A 22,074-nucleotide genomic window follows, 5' to 3' on the forward strand; every position below is an offset into this window, starting at 1 on the left:
TATTTTTTATTGTGTTTGTGTTGCGGCTCTTTTAAAGCTCGAATTGGTAATATGCGGCTCGAGCATGAAGCAGGTCTGGCCACCCCTGTGCTATAAGATGGTAGGTTAGCATGGCCACCAAACCCACAAAACAATTCCTAAATTTAAGTGAATTAAGGCCAACCTAACACAAACAACGAAACAACTACACTGTTGGAAGATGTAGAGGACATGTTCTCTAACATTAAAAACAACGACATTAACAGCCGAAATAAATATATGGAGTAACATGGTTTGATTAAAATGACAATGATTAGGCCTAGGCCCATACACCTTAGTTTCCGTAAGCTGCTGCTAAGCATTAGGACTAACTGTTATACTACAAGGTTAAGTGCTGTTAATAGTAAGTTAAATTACACTTATTTTAAAGCTAGGTGACATTACATTACATCACATTACCCTCCTAAGCGGCAAGCCGCAAACACCGGCAACATCACTTCCAACCCACGCAAAGTTTGCTGTCAGAAGCACACCATGCAGTTCTCTACCGCCACCGTGCGTGATGCAGAAAAATAATCGTTTACCACTGAAAATGAATAAACATCTTTTTTTTATTGAATAACTTTTATGAATACTGTACATGGACCTACCAATGTACTGCAGCGCAGTCAAACAACGGTTGTATTTTTATAAACCTAAGATATGCAGGTAGCAGCAGGATGTCCAGGATTAACTATGCAAAGCTTCAACACAATCAATGAAAACCAGGTAGTAGTGTTGACGAACCATCGTAGTCGAATAAAACGTTTTCTTCCAGTTGAATATGCAGATTGCAGAAGCAAAGACCACACAGACAAATGGTTGTGCTCAACTTTATTGTATAAAACTTGCTTGCGGCGATGGAGTTTTGAATAAAATGCTAGCACTGCACAAGTTTGTGACAAAAACTTTTATCTCAACCAGCAGGACGCGAGGTTGGTCAATTGTCGTCAATGCTTAATCATTATAAGCAACACGAAAGCACCGTCAAGAGGTGAAAATGCACTTTCTAAAACTTTGACCAAATCAGAACATTAACTTTAAACACGACGAACAAACACAACCAATCACATGGAGACGGCATGGATAGGTCACTGAAACACCACAACAACAGCATCAAGGCAAAGGTCAGCACTTTTTGAACAACTATAATAGGCCTTTATGCTTTAAATTCCACTAAATAATATACACAAGAGTCTTGTAGTAGCTGAGCGCAGTGTTATACACAGAAGCTCTGTATGTATTGTGACGTCAGCGTGACGTACATCGTTGCTGGAAAGTCACAACGGGATGTAAACAGTGTAACTAAGCGTGGCGCCATCTAAAGGAAGTAGTCTGGTGTACGACGAGTGACGTGTGGCTCTCCACGACGAGGTGCCGGGTCAAACTGCAAGCTATGAAAAAATCATTAATAAGAGTCGTGCTATTCCGTGATAAATTCAGCCAATTTAACACCAATTCACAACTAAACTTGCTGATTGCAAACTTACAATGAATATCTTAAAGTGTCGTCGAGTTCCATTAAAGCAGCTTGATTCCCGCATCTGTAGCAATAATTTGGAGCGCTGAATATCGTCACAACATTACGATCATGACACCAGTTGTATCCCTGCCAATAAAAACAAGTTAGTTTTGCACAGAATCGCTCCCAATGTTCCACCCAAGACCTGACGTCGTACCGATGAAGATTATTTGATCAAAACGTCATCAATATTTGTAGCAAATAGCCCGTCCATATTGACACAGAAATAAATGATTAACCAAAGTTTTATCGATCGTCAGTTTCGTTATAAGACAAAGGAAATGTTGCAACAATAGCTGAAGGGCAGCTACTTCATGCTCGGTAATGCGTATCATGCAAGATCTTAACTCTGGAAATAATTGCAAGCCGACACAAATAATAATCTTTCACCATTGATACAGTTTGCAGGAATTATTTTTGAAGTTCTCTCAACAGCCATGGACCGAGCTTAACCAGAGGTGGGCAGTCAGTACTTTGAAAGTACCATCGGTAACGGTGCCAGTGCTTGGCAAAAATGTACCGACGGTTCCGTTATTCCGTTCTATTTCAAAAAGTAGTTGGGTACTTTGTCGGTACTCGGTACTTTTTGTGTAAAAGATGCTGCTGCAAATGCAATGTTTGTCGCTATTATGCCCCTGGTAAAGATTGTTCCAGGTCAAAACCTATATGAAGTCGATCGTTTGAAAATTTACTTGACATTTCTAGAGCAAAAAAGATCAACAGCTGGTAAATTAGTATTAAGGATTAATTAACATGTGTTTTTGAAAACATACTTGTTCAAATTTTGAAATAATCACGTGAAAAGTACCGAGTACCGGGACCGACTGAATTTTCTTGAAAAAATAATTCGGTACAAAGATCGGTATTTTTTTTCAGAAGTACCTACAGTATCGGTACTGGAATAGTACCGTGGTACAGTAATGCGGTAATAAAGTATGGTGCTACTGCCCACCTATGCGCTTAACAACATGCGGAAAGAGGCAACAGGGCTTAAGCAGAGTTGATTTTTCTGCTTGTGTCACCATCACAGGAAGATTGTCTCATTATCAACAAATATGGACACAAACACTCACCTCCATGACAAGCTGATGTGCTCTTGATATAAGAGTGAGTCCGTTGTGGTGGTTGAACGTTTCAGATATATCCTGCCCGAAGGTGTACCCAGCCCCTCGCGGGGAAATTCCCCAGCCACCCCGGTCATCAGGATCAGACCACAAGAGGTCGCACATAGGCCCCTGGATTGATTATGAATCTCCGTTGTAAAAAGGGGATCAATAAATGAATTTGTTACATTAAACAAAACCCCATAACATGAGCCAAAGCAAACTGATAAAAAGCGATACATCCAACCACGTAAACCGAACCATCACCTCATGTGGAACTTCTTGAATTCTGTCCAACGCACGAACATGGTCTAAACTGTCTATGGATGGAGAAAGTCCCCCGTGGAGACAAAATATCTAAAAAAGTTCATGAATATCTAAAAGTTCATATGTCTGATAAGAGATACAACTTATAGTATGGAATCCATCTTTAATTAAAGCTTATATCGTCTGAGTGGCTACCTGGCCATCAACCAATGCAGTGAGTGGAAGATAGTCAAACAAATCAGTGAAGTATTTCCAAACGTTTGCGTTTCCGTATTTTCTAAGACATTCGTCGTAAAATCCGTAAACTTGGGTGATTTGTCGTGACTCGTGGTTACCTCGTAAAATTGTGATGCGGTGTTTGTAACGGACCTGGATGGAAGAACTTATTGTTAACGAAGTGTCCTCTAAGGCAACACATATCAAGCCATGTTTGAGATGTTTACGTAACTAATAAACAAACCAAACAAGAAAAAACAAACAAAAAATTTCAATTTAACGTAAAGTGCTCATCGTTCGTTGTTCTCTACAAATCAGTTGTTGAAACAAGTGAAGAAGAGATTCAAGAAAACTTGTAATTTGCTTCATACTTTTAATGAAACAAGCAAAGTTACAGTTTCAACCGAGTAGTAACCGCGGTCAACATAATCCCCCATGAAGAGGTAATTTGTGTCCGGGGAACGACCGCCGATGCGGAACAATTCCATGAGGTCATGAAACTGGCCATGGACATCACCGCATACCGTCACCGGACATTTCACTTCCTGGACATTTGACTCGCCTTGGAGTATTTCCCGTGCCTGGCAAAAAAAATGCAAAATTCTTGTTTTTATGAAAGTTCCTAATCCCAGCATATACTTTATATGATCCTGTAGTTATAAGGATGATTCATGGTTGCAAGCATGACAAGGATCGGTAAAATAACTTAATAACTTAACTTAGCTTCGGTAGAATATTTTGCGTTAAAGTTAAATGCTTTCCATAACAGCGTACTTTACATTTTTAACATTTCACCTTATCACAAACTGTTTTGACTTGGTTTTCACTCAATTGTTTACATTCAAATAATTGTTCTATCCACCCATCCAAGTCCTTATTGGAAGGTTGAGGGACCATTGGTGCCTCTTCCATTTTAAATAATTTATTTAACCTATTTTAGAACAAACCTAGAAATGGAGCATAATTGGTTTAAAGTTAATTTTCCAGGATTAATTTAAATAAGAAAGTATGCCCTGGGCTTTACTCCACTTCGAAAATAAATACACTTTTTAACCCCTTCAGAAACCAACCAAACAACTATGTTCCATACACAGTTGGGCGTGTTCCAGTTTTCTCAACTTTCAATTAAAAAACATGGTTTTGAAGGAAATCTTACTTTTAAGACAAATTAAGCATCGTATTTAAAATGTATATAAGCTATAATCATTATCCATAGTAGAAGGTTGGGCACCTGCACAGACGAGGCTCATTAGCACGCACGTCGAATATTTTATTCATCACGTCAATTTATAATAAACAAACAGACAATTGAGGCTTCAATGCACTTATGCACTCAATTACAACAAAACTTTGATTTCTCGTCATAAACTGCCGTACCGGTACTTTCCAACTTTGGGATTACCAGTTTCTCGGGGCGTTAGCCACTTTGGGTTGCAGGCCTTCAAAGTATGGATGCCGCATCAGTAGACCTACGCCTACTCTGACAAGAGAACTACAGAGCATAAGAAACAAACAAAGCCTGCTGCATTTTGTCTGGCTATACAACCGGTCAATCGACCTTAAGCTGCCCCTTTCTGCCATTCATTCAACAAACTTTTCTCCTTCCCATCAATACACTTACCCAACCAGATCTAGTCTAACTTGTGATACCTTAACACCTACTTTCATTTCATAACACCAATAATAAGATATGCTTGTTGCGCAACGATATTTTAAAGGCACAGGAACCGAAAAAAGCAGAAATATCTTCAAATGAAACCTTTCTTCACTTCGACAGTTCGACTCCTAAATTGGAACAAAGTAGTTATTGTGCGAATACCAGAAAAAAATAAAATCATGTTGCCCACTACTTTTCAAAAATTAGGAATCTTTAGCATTTAATATCAACACAGGCAAGAAAAGTTTTATATAAATTAAAAATTTTGTTTTAAAGTCAATGAAAATAATCATCTGATTTATATTAACAAACTTTGTTTATTTATTATTTACCACTTACAATAGGTTGTTGTTTTGTTTACTAAATACTGTAATTTCAAAACCAACTTTTAAAGGACGGATACCAGATAGCTTTCTCCCGCAGTTGAGTTTCTTAGTGAAGGTGACATCTATGATGTTTATTGTCATTTTAATCAAACCATGTTACGTTATATATTTATTTCGGCTATTAATATACGTGCTTTTATCGTTGGAGAACGTGTCCTCTACATCTTCCAACAGTGTACTTGTTTATGTTATGTTGGCCTTAAGTTCGTTAAACTTAGGAACTATTTTGTGGGTTTGGTGGCCATGCTAACCTACCATCATATAGCACAATCGCATTATTGCTATCTTGCATGTTTTAAGCCCTTGCGGGCTTTACCACTTTTTCCTGCTCATTAAATGTTCGTGAGCATGTGTCTTATTGTGTACAACGGTTATAACTATAACTACAACGGTTAGCATCGTAACTTTTGCTTCGCACAGTTAATGTCGAAAAATAAACAATATGGTACTATACCGTTTATTTGCTGTTGTTTGTGGGGTAAGTACTTCCATGCAAGCGCTGCAGTCATTCCGGGTTTCCTACGCTCTTTATCGCCATCAATTCGGTTGCGGCGTAGCCTGCGAACTGGTGCATGGTAGACCCTAGAACAGTGTGTAGCGTTCACCACCCTGTCCGCTAGAGAGCGGCAGGACACAACGTTCATTTGCCAAAAAAATTACTGTGTTTTTACCAACTAATTGACACAAACGGTGATTATATAAATTTTGACAAGGTGATAAGGCACAAACGGTGATGATCTTATGATTGACCATGAATTTGTTCCTAACAATCAGCTATTCTTATGTCAAATCTGCAATCCCAGATGACTGGAACCAAACTTCGCGACAAAACGACCACAACAGAAACCCATTAGAATTTCTAAAACAATGCGTTTTACTCCATAATAAAACTTCAAACCGCAGCTACGAGTTCATTCTTCAGCGAAAAGATGCGACTGTCAATATTATACAAAAAAATAGGAAAAAGAACTAGAAATTGACATACTCAATACAACATGGAAAACATTAGGTATTCAGCAAATAGAAAAAATAAGTTCAGATTTCATTATAATAAATGGGGGCTGTGTCTACCATGCTTTTGATTTGCATTTTTTTAATTGGGCTTTGCCATTTATTTTATACTATTGTTTATTTGTTATTTGTTGTTGTTGTGGTAAAATAAAAAACAAATATTGTGTTTTTTCTCTTTATTGCCTGTTATTTGCCAATAAAATAATACGAAGTTAGCCGCAGTGGTAGATCAGGAACAGTTCAACAACATATATACAGCGCAATGTCCTTTCGTTGCGTCATATATTTTGGTGACCCCGACGTGATTGAAACGCATCCTTTGATTGGGGTCAATAATGGAGTCAGCTTAGCAAAGTAACCGTGCAGTTTGAATGATAGACGATTACTCAAATGATAGACTGCACGATCGTGTTCAGGAGGATGTGCGAGGGAATGTGCAGCTTTCGACGTGTTGCACTAGCCTACGTGTCACCACTGAAATTTTGTCTTAACTAAATATTTCCTCCAAACTCTAATACAAATTTTAAGTCAAATACTTGAATACGCAAAACTTAAACATTTGTGACATGAGCAAAGCTTGGGCTGCACTTTTTAGCCACCCGCCTATACCGCTGTTATCTTATTATATTGCAATCTGACTCTTAAGAACAATTAGAAGGTTGCGAATTCTGTCTAGAAATTCACAAACTTCAGTTGAATGGATTGTAATATTAAATACTGAGAATTTGATTAATTTCACTTTTAATGCTCTTCATTATTACTTCAGACAAACACGAGAATATTACTGTTCATAAAAAGTATTTTAAGAACCCTTTAGCAATCAAAGCGCAACTCTCTACATCAGGGGTTCTCAAACTTTTTTCGACTATGGCACACCAAAACATTCTGGATTCTACCGCGACACACCGACTTACTATGCCTATGATATTATCTTTTTACAAACTTTTCGACCGATGCCGCTACGTTAACAACTATACACGGTAGAAGTCACTTCAAGTCAGCTTTGTTTTGATCAATGCATACCAGTAAAATCCGTTATTTTTACTGCAATGTGAAGGGTGGGCTTGCTTTTGTGCGGAAATAGTCTTGACTCAGGGCTTAAAATCAGACAAGCACACCCTTAAGTTCTGATCTTTGTTTGTTCTTGATCAGCGTCAGTGAAGAAAATGCCGATTCACACAAGTTAGTTGTGGCAAAAGGTGATATAATGCGGCACACTTGCGACTTCCTGGCGGCACACAGTTTGAGAAACCCTGCTTCACATTTCACGATCTCTTAAATATGTTGTTCTCAGGGTTGTTATGATCTATCTCTTGTCATTCATTCAAACTCTCTCTAATCCAAAACTCTAAATCCAAAACTCAAAGCTCAATACTGAAAAACTGAAATCATAGCATGCATCGGTGCATCGTACAGATATACACTGAAGGAAAGAATAAAAGAAACAGAATTTCAAGTTGTGGCGCAATTGCGCTTAACAAAACAGGAAATGATTTGGACTTTTAGGCTCGAAGATTTACAGGTTGACAAGTGTGAGGTTATCTTAGTACAATAAGTTCAAAAGTGTAGGGTAGATCACATGTTTACGGACCAGATTGTCAATCAACTATTCTTCAATGGGTTAACAATTATGTCGTGAACCGAGAATGAACTTACGGCAAGTATGACGTCATGTAATAACAGAGCGGTAGACAGCAGATACATAATTATAACGTCACAACTTGGAAGACAATGGAAACAGCTGAAGTAACACAAATATCAGTTCGGCAAAAAGCGATTAACAACGCGGCTTAGAGCGTAAAAAACTGCAGGTTACGTTTAGAACGTCCCTGACATGGAATGAGATTTAGGCAGACGACAGAGGAGGAATTTTGCAGGATTTTGTGCTCAGCTTACAGCCATGTATGTGGTTTCACAGTGGCGCTATAAAATATGTTATTGTGTATGATGAGATTTTTCAGGAAAAATGTAAAGCAGTTGGCTAAGCTGTGAAAAATGTACAGATACAGTTACACTACTGGGGAAAAGCAATAACATCTTCATCTACATCTTTTACGTATAAACAACCAGGTGCGTACAAATTCTACTAAATTATTGGAACTTTATGGAATGTAGAATTGGGTTCAGAACCCGTTGTAATACGACAACTATCCGGTGACAAATCTTTAAGACTTATTCTTTTCTCAAGTAAATTCTTGCCGGGTCTGCATCTTGATCGTATTCAATTTCAACCTTCAACTCCTAAACATCAGTTAGTAAGTTAATTAGAAGTGGATGTCGCCATAGAACAAGGCGCTTACTGGCTGTCGGGATGAATTGTTCTTAAATAGCACTTCTGTGACGTCACTTACAGTTTTGCCAAGAGAATTGAGAGCTCTTTGAAGATCTTTTTTCTCATCATCGCTGACATTCCTGTAATTTCCCTCACAGCGGCCGGCAAAGGCGAACCACAGATCCAATTCCTTCTCGACCTTGCTAAGGATCCCGCACAGTTTGCTGACGTCATTATTTTGGAAGTTGTTCACGCCAATGTGCAATTTATCAATCTGGTATTGTGACATCATAGTTTACATAAGCTGGCCTCAAATTAATTGAATAACTGGATAAACTATTCGCAGTTAGAATCACCTTCCCCGGCATTTCATTGATGGCTTTGCATATGTTGTTCAGGGCGTGGCTGTCAAGTTTGCATTCTCGTAAGTTCAGTTGTCTGACATGCTTGTCCACACGCTTCAGCACAGAGCACAGAACATAGACATTGCTCGCAGTGAGAGGAAAGTACGACAATGACGTCTCCACCGGGAAGTATTCCGCTGCAGCTTTCAACATTTCCTCATCGTTGCATTCCAGAATATCGTTCCAGAGATCAAGCAGCATGTATTTGCCGAAGGACGCTTCTAAACATAAAAAAAAAACAATCAAAGACTATTACAGTGTCTCATAACGTTGACAATTTTTACGTCAAATTTACCGATTGGTCCTTTGTCATCAGCTTGGTTGTCCCCTTTAAGCGCGCTGTTAACCAAACAATGATGGTGATTATTATAAAACAATTAAAATTGATTCTAAGCAAAAATCAATTGTTTCACCACAATTTTAATTAAAACGAACTTAAAAATCAGCATTCAAATCTTTCACAAACAGAGAACAGTGCTTATGACATCACTGAAGTGACCTGCACTGGGGGAAGAACCTCCGATGTTCTTCATCTGCTGCGTCTCCTTTCTTCCAGAAGCGAACAGCGCCACCACACTTGTAGCATTGCACGCGGTCTCCATCTCCGAGGTAGAAATAACCCGTCTTTGCCAAGTCTTCGCCCCTCATTGCCTGGTTGGTCCATTTCCCAAAAGTTGAGCTGAAATCGGTCAAATTTCTTGTTAGGTCGAAAGCCACAGAGATATGCTTCCAGGTCAACTCACACTCTGTCTTCTTCTTTACTAAGATCCAAGCTCTCAAGCAAGGTTTTGTGATCAGGTTCCTTTATAATCGACTTTCTCAAAATCTGTTTCATGCAAAACACAAAGAACAGCCGTGTTATTAATATATCTCTTCAGCAGCACAATATCCGAGGTAATACAGTCACTTGCTATAGCAGCGAGTGTCCACTCACTCGAATACCTGTTGTTTAGGATCCATGTCAGAATCATCATTCTCAGGAGTGAAGTTGTTGTAAAATGAGCCGTCACCTGCAGTGAATTTACATCAATCATTTGCTTTGTTCGCATTATGCTTGGGTACTTACCCATGCTATCTAGCACTTTGAGAAACTTTTCCTTGTACATTGCTCTCTTCTTGCCGACATCACCTCCTAAAAATGTAACTGGTTACGGTAAATCGTCGATAGAGAAGTGCTGTGGTGAAATATCTATACCAGTTTCCTCTTAAAAAATTCACCTTCAGCTTTTCCAGTATCCAGCAGGAGTCCAGCCAAGAATTTTCTCACCATGGACCAATGAGGAAGAAAAAGTTTTTCCTTTAAAAACGAGCCGAATTCTTCCAGAGACATCATATAAACGATGTAATAGGCACAATAATATTCTTGCAAGTTTTGGTGAAAGAAATACAATTCTCTCTCCCCTTCCCACATCCTGCTGTCCTTTGCGTTAATTTCACTGAACACTACCATGATGTCTTGCATTTCTTCGACTTTGATTTTAAAGTCCTTGAGTTGCTTCTCATTGATAACTAGAACACGCCTCTTTGTGATGTCAAACGCAATTTTCGCAAGTTGTTTGGTAATTTTATCCAGATCTATTTTACTGTTTTTGGAATGTCGGATTTTATGGAGAACGGTGCAAAACATGCGCGTCATTGAGGAAATTTTGCCAATTTCTTTTAATGGCTCAAGACAAGCTTCCACACAAAACCTGAGCATCAGAGGATTGAGGCATAAGTCAATCATGTGAGGAGAACTTTGCTTCAGGTGTCTCCACAACTTGTCAAACTCGTCACGCGCAAAAACCTGGAAGAGCCGCTTCATATCTTTGTAAGCTAGACCCTGAAGAAAGTAGGTGACCTTTGGCCTCATTGGTACAGGTAGAGTGAACATACTGTGGGGCCTGGAGGTGAAAATAAGCCACGACTTTGGCAAAAACGTCCTGCCACAGAGGTTGGCAACAAGCTGGGAAATGTGAAATTTAGTTTTGTATCCACCTCGGAGACAGTTTTCAGGCAAGTTCCAGTTTTTTTGGTCGTAACCGTCCATCACAATCATGCACTTCTCGCTGTTCTTTGTCACCCACTCAAACACTTTGCTGCGAACACTCTCATCCAAATCTGGATGGAAATAGTTGATCAGCAAATCTTGTAACGTCAATTTTTCTTCGTTTGGGTAATTTAATTCCATAAATGGGAGGAAAAAACATAAAACAATGTTTAAAAATTCGTCAGATCTGGCAATTCGTTTGGCCAAAGTGGTTTTGCCAGTACCAGCAGCTCCAACAAAAGCAGTAAATTCATGAGGTGGACATTTCTTTGTCAGATCTTCAAATTTCAGTTCGTTTGAAAGATCTTTCTCGTAAGTGTCTTCCTTTCCATCAGACGGCCGGTACTTGTCTCTCATGTCGTGTTGATTGGCTTCGTAAAGATTAAACTTGGACATTTTCGGATGAACGACCGGCACCTGAACGCCTTCACAGCCCTTGATTGCCGGTATTTCAAGGTCATTTCCACGTTCACGTTTTTGAGCTTCCTTAAATATTTTTAGAGCATCTTCCACTGAAATTTCTACAAAATGTCAATCGAATGAGAAATTATGTTAAAAGCGTCAGGTGCTTGAGGATTTCAAATCTTTATCAACATCAAAACCCAACCAAAAAGTTGCCAAGGAGAGTATGTTCTACCCAGTTGCCAGCGCATATATTGTTAACATGCTGAAGCCAACTAAGGAAAGAGGTTTCAATCAGCAGCAGCAAAGGTTGGGAACACACGATGAAGCGTCATTATATGGGATTGAATGCTTTTGTAATTATCTCAACAAAACTAAATAATCAATAAGAGAAAAAATTCACCAGGTCTTCGCCTCTTCGCAGATGGGGGATGATCTTCTAAAATAAATAAAATTTTGATCACATGATGCAGTGGCTAAACAAAGACAGTGAAGATACAGCAATGTTTGTAATAAACTTTAGCAGCCATCTTGTCATGCCCATCCAAACTAACTACTGCAATACAACATGGTAATACATAAAGCTCTATAAATAGCTTGATTAGTTGTGGGTGCATTTAGATCAGTTAATGGCTTATTCAGAAAATTCTATTCATCGTGCAATATCTATTTAATCGAAGAGGTTGTTTCCAAAAGTAACGTTTACTCATTCTGGGCACATTCAAACACAATTGTGGGCATATTTGGTATCTCCTGTTCAACACAATGGCTTGCGGTGAAAGCATAGCACAGGCGCCTCTATCAAACAGGAAGTGGTAGGAAGCATACATGGCTGGAAAATGCCACTGCTGCCCTTACACAAACACACGCCATGAACAACAGACAAAAATTGAGATGGTGTTTAAATGCTGGAGGTTTTATCAAACTCTTTCTGTGCACACTTAAATGACCCGACACAATGCATTAATGTTTTCATACAAAAATATTTCCGGGTATTAATACAGAGAGATGCTGTTAATTTCCTGGTTTTGCGTTCTGGTTTCTTTTGTAGGTCGTGGATTTGTAGGACACGTGACATGCGATGCATTGTATGCAAAATGTGAGCATGGTGTAGTGCTTATGCCTTGCCACATCTGCAATTCAAATTAATTTTCACGCCAAGACTGGACGTTAATTACGGGAATACGGACGATTTCTCTAGCACGTCAACGCTTTGATGCAATCACAAAACTTTAAAAAAACACAAGTTCTTCACACCCTGCTGTATAATGTGTATAAACCTCGTATGGTGCATTGGTGAAGTCCACATCATAGAAAGCTAACTTACCATTACGTTGCTTACGGCTATTGTATTCAAAAAATAAACTTTATCTGTGTTCGGTATTCCACTACTCTAAGTGGGATCTTTTGGTGCGCATCATGCAATCGTGGTTTGAAGAGTCTGCAGCGGCGGTGCCATTTCTTTATCGTTTGTGGTTTGTGCATTTACTGGAGTTGGTCGCCACAAAACAAATTCCATCATCACGCTTAGAAACTTTTTACAAAGGTGCTTTCCCCATTTCATAAACCCACGCTGACGTCGTTAAGCTATTTCACAGTTTTCCACCAGGTTCACATTTGCTTACAGTTGCACAATTAATCATAATTTCGAGGAAATACAGATCCAACCAAGCAAAAAATTCAAATCTTGGTCCGGAAAATAAAAAACATTTTCATCGTCTGTTGAAAGTAAATCAAATATATGGGGATGACTTGGACAAAGCAATAAACACAAAAGGGAACCAACACACTTTGATAACAAACACTCCATATAATACTAGGCGGTTGACGAAGCCTGCCTTATACAAATAGCTCAAATAAGTTGTATTGTGATGGCACAGTGGCCAACAAATAGTCACGCATAAGAATGTTTCTATTGTCACAACTAACTGAGTCCGGAAAAACTCGATAGTGACCAGATATAAAACACAAAGCCCTACACTAGTTATTTTTATCGACTTAAAAACTTCTTTTGCTAAATCAAACTTATAATGATACAATAGAAGGCCTAAGAAGGCTCCAAACACGCGGCATAGAAACAAACAGTATCGAGTTAGACGCTGTCACAGCAAATCCCACACAAGCGGTCACGCATCAAGTTTCAAAATATCAAAAGTAGATCGCACCTGTATCGTCGGACTGGAGTGTCTGGAAGGTGTCTATGATCTGCACGTTGCTCCCATCAATGTGAAAGTGGTTTGTGACGTTGGAAGGTGCTGCTGAAATTATTATTTGAGAACAGAATAAAAATTCAAAAAGCAGGTAAAAATCTTCATATGTCGTTCGCTACAGTCAATTGAAATGAAACGTGGCACAACACAGCCAGGCGCCAACTTACCTGCCGGGTTCTGAGAACTTCCTTCTTCGTCGCTGCTAGAATCGGAACTCATTCTGCTTAAACGATCGGTCGGTCTTTACAAGCAAAAGCAGAGCCGCCCTATCTGTGGGTCGGCGGTAAAAGCAATTCCTACGTTGAAAATGAGACACTGTCTTGCTGAAGAAATGTACAATAAGATGAGCTGGCGATTGGATAACTAATCAAATGACAAATATTTCCTTTCATGTCTATTCATAGAACTAAAACCAAACATTACACGACCGCATCGCAGCAGCCAGTAAAATTCCTGAAAGCTGCGGTTAGTGATTTAAAAACGTGAACATGTTTTGAAGACTCAAATCACGAATCTACCCAGAGCGTACTTCCGTGTTTCAAAGTGGCTTGACCCCACACACACTGCATTTATACATTTCGTCTCTTGCGGTTATTCACATCGCGTCGCATTTGACGCTTCCCCGACACAATCAAATCCCCTCTGACGACTGGAATCGGCGTTTGTCTTGTTTACAATCGCGCGCTTGCTTCGAACCAATACAAAAAAAGAAAAAGGGAACCGAAACTGAATGCTTTACTTCGAGCGGGTTGAGATGAAATTACTCATCGTCACTGGCTTCCTGATGTGAAAGTTTCCTTCAATAAGCTCGCTCACTGCAACTCACGACACAATAATTGCTTATTACAACATAAGTACGTCACAATGCAACCGATGCGGTAAAGTACCAGAAGCAGAGCAAAGAGCGCACGAAAGGTCGACCCTTTTGCATGAATATTTACTCAAATATTTTCCGTTTGTTTTATTCTTATTTGCATGTTCGGTTTAGTTCTCACCATTGATCGTCTTCATCTCGTGTTAACATCATTTTCGTTCGTTTTAAGACGTTAGGCTTTGCTGCTTTTTCCAGTCATTGTCTGCGGACTGAACTGTGACGTTACTACCTTGTAGTGGTTCGCATTTTGTCGTTCGTTCCCCCCTGGTGATGACATAAACGATACGACCCGAGGTGAGCGATCGAGCCAAAACCACTCAAAATCCCTTCCACGAAACAAATTTACATTCCGCGATTTTAAACCTTGCATTATAGTTTGGAGATTTCGTTTATGCCAGCCATAAAACCCTCAACAAATATTGGAGGGATTCTGGATTTTTCCCTTCATTACGTCATCGGTCTAAATACTATGCGGGTGTGTAGGCGCAGCACAGCTATTTCTAGATATGACGTCACATAAACGTGTTAAATTGTAAATATTATTCTGCTACAAGTGACGGTTGAAATCTTTCCAACAAACTGTCCCAATTGGTAATTAAAGTTTGCATTCCTCTAACATCGTCATAATATTTGCTTATTGACAACAATCTGTCGCAAGAATCGAATTGTCCTATGAGGTCACAATGCAAGCAATAACAAAAAATAAAATTGAATTGATATTAATAAATCAATTGAACAAATACCAAATTTTCAAAAAAAGCTAAAAATTTAAAGCGCTTTAAACATTTCATAAACCCACAAAATGAGCCCAGCTGGCAGATGTGCGCTCACAAAGTCGTATTTAGCTCATCACCACCAACAAAGCGGATGACATTGGGTGACCTCTGTGCTAACCTCACGTGCCAGCGCAGACTATTTACTTCAGCACTTTGTCTTTCTTGACTGGACACGGTTCGTTTCAGTCGACACGCGAAGATTCATTCATAAAAAGCGTTTTAAATTCGACTGCAAACATCGGAACTAACAATAACAGAAATACTGCGGTTGCCATCAGGCACACAACAGCAAATAGAAATGCTGTTTGAACGTGGGGTGGAAATTTATTTCTTGGATACGAGATTGACTGAGAAATGAGCAGGTCCCTTGCCTTGATGAAGCTCACCCGAACAGGTTAACAAAACGTTGACAGAAACAAATTTCCATATTGCACCAGTTGTGTTTATATTTGTCGTTGATGGCCTACAAAGAACAAAGCGATCGAAGATTTATAAAATTTTTTGATTGTTTACCGAATCGATGAAGATCCACAAATTTCGCGATTAAAGATGAACTGAGACGTCGATCAACCAAACCCAGACCCGCATTTGTGTTGCGACAGATCTGTTAAAAACGACAACATATGAAATTTATCTCAAACATAATTTAACGTAGGCAGGTCCAATGCCGCCATTACTGTGATTATTTTGCGAATATCACCAACTTGACCTCTCTTGTCTGGGCACGAACTTGACGATGGAGCGACCACCTCAGACGCATTTCCACTGGAATGTTCTCTCCCGTGATTAAGCAGTCGTCAGTGCTGGACATATTTCGAACTAATTTTGCCCTAACTCATCTACAAGCTCATAGCTAATGGAATGTCGTAGATTAAAGACGGGAAATCAAGCTCACAGAGATTAACGTTTTCCAGAAAAGTTTAAATTTAGCTCCAACCGAGAAGTGGTGATCTTGTGTTAAGGTGAGACCGCACAAAGCACGATGGAATATATCACAGGCATTTAATCGAAAGATGGAAATGAATCAATAAATATTCATAACAACACAATTTAATGAAGTGTCTGTGTGTAACGATTTAATATTTCATGAATGATGTTGGTAAAGTTATGTTGTGAACAAAAGGTTTGCTCATTCCCAACATTCCGACCTTTCTCCTAAATATATTTTACCAAGCTCATATTTTCAGGCAGATGACGTCATGTTTAGCTTCTCCAATGATGTTTTTTCCATTGAGAGGTTACTGGAGTCACGTGAGTTGCAACAAAATTTCTTTTTCTTGAAAATTTGTTGAATTTCAACAAAAGACCGATCTTTAGTTTCTGGGACGGCGAAATAGACAAAAACGGCGACGGCGAAAGCGATCGATGAAAATATCAAGAAAGTGAACCCTCTTAATGCAGCCTGGACAAATAATTGACAAAATTTCATAAAAACATTGTGGTTAAGATTCATCTTTCTTTACGCAGAAAAACCAAGACGGTCTCACATGACCCCAATATCGATCGAAGACTCACCAGGGCGTAGGGCAACGAAATCACAACAAGGGAATATGCTGTCCACACGAGTGCGCTAGTGGTCATAAGCGCTGCAGTACGAGCAGACTGAGAAAAGAATTCTGAAACTACGAGGAAGGTGGTGGCGGCAGGTCCAATGATAAATCCCATCGTGAAAGCTGTAAAATTTAAACATATTCCAAGAACAAATAAAAATAATTAGGCTACATTAAGAATTTCATAATTATGACGTTTCAACCAAACCCCTAATTCCTCCTTCCCAAAGAAGAACCACAGTCTAATGTGAAGCAATCAACTAAACTAAAGCGGAATACGCACTTGTGGAAAACAAGATAGACAAATAGGGAATCCAATATACCAGGTCACCTATCTCGATGGTAATAGTCAGAAGCAAAAAGGAAATCCCCTCAATGAGATATCCGATAAAGAGAAGTTTTTTTCTTCCAACACGTTTGATTGTTAATGACTGAAATATACATTGAAGTATAGTTGGTGCAATTTGGGGTTAAAAAAGATTCAAGACTGGAAACATGAGACCGTTTTCATGAAGTTTGACAACACTTAACTAAAAATCCTATTGTTAAGCACTACACATACACAAGTATGGGAGACACCACGAAAGTGTTCAAAATAAACAACATATCAACTGCACATTACATAAAAGCAATAAATCCTTACAGTTAGGCAAGCGGTGACAATCATGACAGCTGTGGTTATGATGCTGCCATAAGCTGAAATGTCTGACGAGATCCCGGCTTTCATGAAAAGTTGATTCAAGTACGACATGATCCCGGACAGACCAGTTAGTTGGTAGGCAAACCCCAAGACAATTGTGGAAACCAACTGGAATCGCAATGTCCGAGAGCGAAACAACTGAAACACATTTTCACAATAAAACTGCAATAAGCGAAATATCAGTAAAACAAGAATCAATGCAATTCACAAAATCTATCTATCTGTGAAAAGAAAGTAGAATCCATGAGCACGAAGACGAGAAAATGATCACACATTCAAAATAACCACAATGACTCCTCCAACCTGAACAAGACTCATTTGCTTGGACGATGCTTGAGATTGAAGTTCAGTTTCCATTTTATCGAGTTCATCGGAAACGTCTTCACACTTCCTCAGCTTTGTGAGCAACTTCCTCGCTTCTTCCTTCCTCCCTTCTGTGATGTATAAATGCCTGGATTGTGATGAAACAATGCACAATTGTAGATCAAGAAATTTAATGGATTGCTTAAATAAAGACATTTTGAGCACAGAAAAAGTTAAATTGCCAGAAGAGCAAATTTTTTCCAACTAATTTAATAATTTAATTAATCAGCAAATGCTTTATGTCTTGTGCATCCTGTTATTGCATTAATTTGTAAAGAATTTTAATTAAAATGGAACCTACCACAACATCACATTGCAATGTACCTTGGGCTCTCCGGCATGAAGTAAAAGAGAGAAAAGAAAACAAGTGATGGGAGCCCGGTAAGTGCGAGCATCACCGGCCACAATTCATCTCCTCCTAGAATCTAAAGTCACAATTATAACGTTCAAGCAATGATTACCGCAATTAGTGGTTGTTGACAAATTAACTTGAAAATATTGTTAAACCTTTTTGCATGGCTGCTTTGACGTACTTTTCTCTCGCTTCGAAAATTAAAAAACAAACTGAGTTCAAACATCAGTCTGTCAAGTCAACCAAATCAATCAATCGAGTCAAAGGATATAGATTGGCTGACAAGCTCAGCAGCAGGTTCAAACATTTTACAGCGTTGTTCAAATTAATTGAAACTAGGAATAAAATCCTGAAATACCCTTTTCTACCTGGTTCCAAAAGACACTTACAAACAGTGCTAGAGCTTATTTGCACTCCTGCTCAAACCAAATCCTTCAATAACTGTCACAAGTCTTTCTTGGGTTAACCTTACTCTGTCTCAATAAAACTGCATCATCTCGAAGAGACGTAAACCTTTTACGGCCACATTTACCATTGAGCATTGAACTGTTGAATGATTCTGAAGCTGTTGCTCTGCTTACTCTGGGAGACTCTTTTGAGGAAGTTCAGATAATTGTTGCAAACTAATGATGCTAGTTCGTTTTCTTGTAGTAGCATCTGTCATGCTAACATACTAGATTGTGCACTGTGTGTAAGCGTAGTTTAAGCTTTATCTGTAACTTTGATTTATAAGCTCAAATTGTGACGTAATAAAATCTTTGATGACGTCGTTATAACCTGTGTCTCACAAATTGTATTAGTTTATGTAATATCTACAACCAAGCTATCATAAAGATAATCCCCATGAAACATGCATATTAAACTCTCAACTATGTCACAGAATATTGCCAGTTAAATTTTTATACAAATAGGCAAACATGCAGACACTCTCTTGAGCTAAGCTTCTTTACACAAGCTGTAGAAGGAATCATGCTTTGCTACTATTTGGTCCTGTTGTAGATATAACCGGTGGCTAATTTTACTAAAAATAAGAATTTTGGACTTTGAAAAGTGTTACCAAAAACTTTTATTTTCATCCCAACTGCTCAAGAGACTCCACCAAACTGTTCGACTCCTTCAGAAACAGTCACCTGCATGCGTTACACTTCACTGGTTTATCTCGACTTGCCTGAACTCACTCATGTAAAAAGGTTGTTCAACTACGCAGACATGATAAGAATGAAATTATAAAAAATTAATCAGTTCAAATAAGTTTAGGATAAGCAATAATTAACAAAAAGGATATTGGTGCAAAATTATAAATGACTTAAATTTTAATCCATTGTATAAAAATTAGATCACAAAAAACAAGTTGGCCTGAAATTAAAGAATTTCCAAAATTTCCTTCTCTGGTAAATTTATTGACAATTATTTCTTGATTGAAGGTCAAATTGTTTTAGCATTTGCTCCTAACTTTAAGAAATCCACAACCATCGCGCTTTCCACATCGCACAAACCTCTGGCAAGCCAAGAACATTTGCGATAAAAACTCCAAACGTGATGAAAAAAGCAGACATGCTGCTAAACACTCCTCTCCACTTGGTGGGGTTGATTTCAACGATGTACGTCGGAGTGATGCCTTTGAAAATAAATGGAAACTTTGTAAATAGATGGCAGTGTGAGGTAATAATTGGAATCAAAGCAGTGGAAGTGCAACAACATCAAATTTAAGTTTAAGCAGATGATGGCCAAGCTAATGTACAGTGCTGGCTGCCTTATGACATAAACGGTCAAATGACGAAGGGAGTTATGCAATATTTGGTCGAGAAACGTCAACTAACTTGTTCCAACACTGGAGCCACAAACACCAATCACAGCTCTCGCAATGACGACAACTTCAAATGACTTGAACAGAGAAGTGAGTCCGAGAAACACGCTTGCTATGACCACGACCACGTGCCCGTATAACATTGATCGCTGAAGAAAATTAAGACTCCATAAATCTTATGAAGCCGTGAAAACATAGTTAACAATGCTATGATGCTTTACATTCAACTTAATACAAAATCGTACGTTTGAGAAAGATTCGAAGAAACAAAGTCAATGCATTACTTACCAATTGACCAAAATTTTTCACAAAAAAGTTGGGGATAAAACACCCCACCAACCCTCCAATGGGATGCGCCATGGCTGTAACTGTCCAAATCAAATTCAAACCGTCTTCGCTCAGGGTGGTGTTGTGACGAATCTAGCCAAAGTTTCAAAACAAGAAATATGCAATTTGGGAAGCGGACTCTGTTAAATGAAACCGCAAAAATAAAATTCATCAACTCATTGAATTCATTTAACATTGGTTTGGAATTTTTACATGGAAAATATGCTGTTTGATAAACTCCAATCTCATTTTCAAACAACATAATTGTGAACATTTGTAAGAAAGAAAAAGCCATCTGTGAAAAGACAATGAAATCTGCGGTTATGCAAGTTTCCAAACGTTTGTGATTGTGAGCAAACAGTAATCTGGCATGGTATGATATTATAATTTTTACCTGCGGACTGAGGAAAGTCTTTACGCAACTTAAACCTGGTGATGGTTCCTCACGAGCTTGTCTTTGTGCAAGATCAGATTGTCACACATTCTTTATTTTGATTTTTTAATTTTTTATATGGTATTGCATGAATTTAAAATTGTCCACCAGGTACACTGAACAGGAGCAAGTTTCATTAATGCCTTGCCCAAGAGAATTACAACAGTACGGCACCACTGGGTATCAAGCACAGAACCTGAGCAACATTTATTGCGGGTTCAGCGCTCGAACCACTCGGTTCCCCAGCAAACGATGATCTCTGTCCACCTCCCTCCCCACTTCCATTCTTTTTCTCTCATTATTGCACATTTTGCTCTCGTGTCATCTTGGCGACTTAACGGGTCAGCCATTTAATGTTTGCAAACCACGATTTAATGCTTCTATATTTCTTTAGTGCAAAATATATCTATTAAGCTACTCTGAATTGTTTGGATTTTTGCTTTAACTTTTCTTCCATATTTACAGTGCATCCACTTATTTATTGACTAAACTCAACGTCAGCAGAAACTGAAGTGAATTCTAATCCAACACCGATACTGCGATGTCCTTCGCCTGAGAGAGATTTGTTCAAATGCTGGTCTATGAGGTCTATGGATGTTGGCAGATTTCTGATCAATGCAACTCGTTACCTTCAAATACCCAGTGACCAATGAGCAAGCAACAATGTTTTTATCAACCTGATAATATTCTTGGAAAGCTTTCCGGGCTGGCACCGCCACTGAGTTGATTGATCCGATTGGATAGCCATAAGGGAAACCCCCAGCAAAGAGAGCAATCAAGCTTGACCAGACCACCCAGCAGGTCAGTTTCTGTGATAAACAGGACAACGATTGGTCGATAGATGAAACTTCACACTTAAGATTAATAATCAGCAACTGGTCAACGACATAATTTTAACGCAAGTTAAGACATAACAGTGACCTCATTAGCGGCTTTGTTTTTATTTGTGACGTGGTCAGAAGCATCGTCTCCATTTTCTACCAGGGGACTTTCAACAGCAACATTTCCATTTTGAACACAGCTAGATGGCAGCACAGCTCCATGACACTCTGACATCTCTCGATCAATTAAATTAGATTGTAGACTCACAACGGTAGTTCTATGTGGTGTCGTTTATCAGTAAACTATCCAACCTAGCCCATACCAGAAAGTAAGACTCATGGTTTCCTGAAAAAATGAAATATTAGGCACAAAACACTTTCATTGAGTTGCTGGTCACGCGAGTAATTGGATGTAAACGAACCGACAGCAAGTCTATCCGGTGGTTTTGAGAAAAATCAACAAAAGTGCAGCACACTGTGTTTGAGAGCTTACTCGGGTTTTCCTATTAAATGATGAGGGCTGTTTACGACACAGAAGTGGGTTTGTAAGAAGCATTCACATAAGTTTCGACAT

At 38.8% G+C, this 22,074-nt stretch overlaps 3 protein-coding genes across 6 annotated transcripts; all 3 read right to left on the reverse strand.

Annotated features, from left to right (window-relative positions):
• Nucleotides 1–837: 837 nt before the first annotated feature.
• Nucleotides 838–4,089, reverse strand: LOC143465775 (serine/threonine-protein phosphatase 2A catalytic subunit beta isoform). Its single transcript, XM_076964245.1, has 7 exons — nt 3,922–4,089; nt 3,498–3,707; nt 3,106–3,279; nt 2,911–3,000; nt 2,614–2,775; nt 1,509–1,627; nt 838–1,412 (listed from the first exon to the last, which is right to left on the reverse strand). The coding sequence occupies exons 1-7, from the start codon at nt 4,036–4,038 to the stop codon at nt 1,340–1,342; spliced, it is 945 nt and encodes a 314-aa protein (XP_076820360.1). The 5' UTR covers nt 4,039–4,089; the 3' UTR covers nt 838–1,339.
• Nucleotides 4,090–7,485: 3,396 nt separating this feature from the next.
• On the reverse strand, nt 7,486–13,866 carry LOC143465733 (uncharacterized). Of its 4 annotated transcripts, none has more exons than XM_076964196.1 (12): nt 13,665–13,866; nt 13,453–13,542; nt 11,691–11,723; nt 10,075–11,406; nt 9,923–9,988; nt 9,799–9,866; nt 9,600–9,682; nt 9,356–9,535; nt 9,152–9,195; nt 8,809–9,077; nt 8,532–8,726; nt 7,486–8,421 (listed from the first exon to the last, which is right to left on the reverse strand). In XM_076964196.1, the coding sequence occupies exons 1-12, from the start codon at nt 13,714–13,716 to the stop codon at nt 8,353–8,355; spliced, it is 2,481 nt and encodes an 826-aa protein (XP_076820311.1). In that variant the 5' UTR covers nt 13,717–13,866; the 3' UTR covers nt 7,486–8,352. The 4 variants fall into 4 exon arrangements, with proteins under 4 accessions (XP_076820311.1, XP_076820309.1, XP_076820310.1 ...); XM_076964194.1 differs by having other exon boundaries at nt 11,691–11,726; nt 13,665–13,863; XM_076964195.1 differs by having other exon boundaries at nt 13,453–13,545; nt 13,665–13,863.
• A 2,264-nt stretch (nt 13,867–16,130) lies between these two features.
• Nucleotides 16,131–21,866, reverse strand: LOC143465736 (solute carrier family 2, facilitated glucose transporter member 5-like). Its single transcript, XM_076964198.1, has 11 exons — nt 21,601–21,866; nt 21,357–21,488; nt 20,208–20,339; nt 19,933–20,068; nt 19,609–19,730; nt 18,085–18,185; nt 17,701–17,848; nt 17,341–17,535; nt 16,981–17,128; nt 16,663–16,820; nt 16,131–16,549 (listed from the first exon to the last, which is right to left on the reverse strand). Exons 1-11 carry the CDS (start codon nt 21,733–21,735, stop codon nt 16,331–16,333), a joined length of 1,626 nt encoding a protein of 541 aa, XP_076820313.1. The 5' UTR covers nt 21,736–21,866; the 3' UTR covers nt 16,131–16,330.
• Between the last annotated feature and the right edge of the window lie 208 nt (nt 21,867–22,074).

This window comes from Clavelina lepadiformis, chromosome 7, assembly GCF_947623445.1.
Source record: "Clavelina lepadiformis chromosome 7, kaClaLepa1.1, whole genome shotgun sequence".
NCBI lineage: Eukaryota > Metazoa > Chordata > Ascidiacea > Aplousobranchia > Clavelinidae > Clavelina > Clavelina lepadiformis.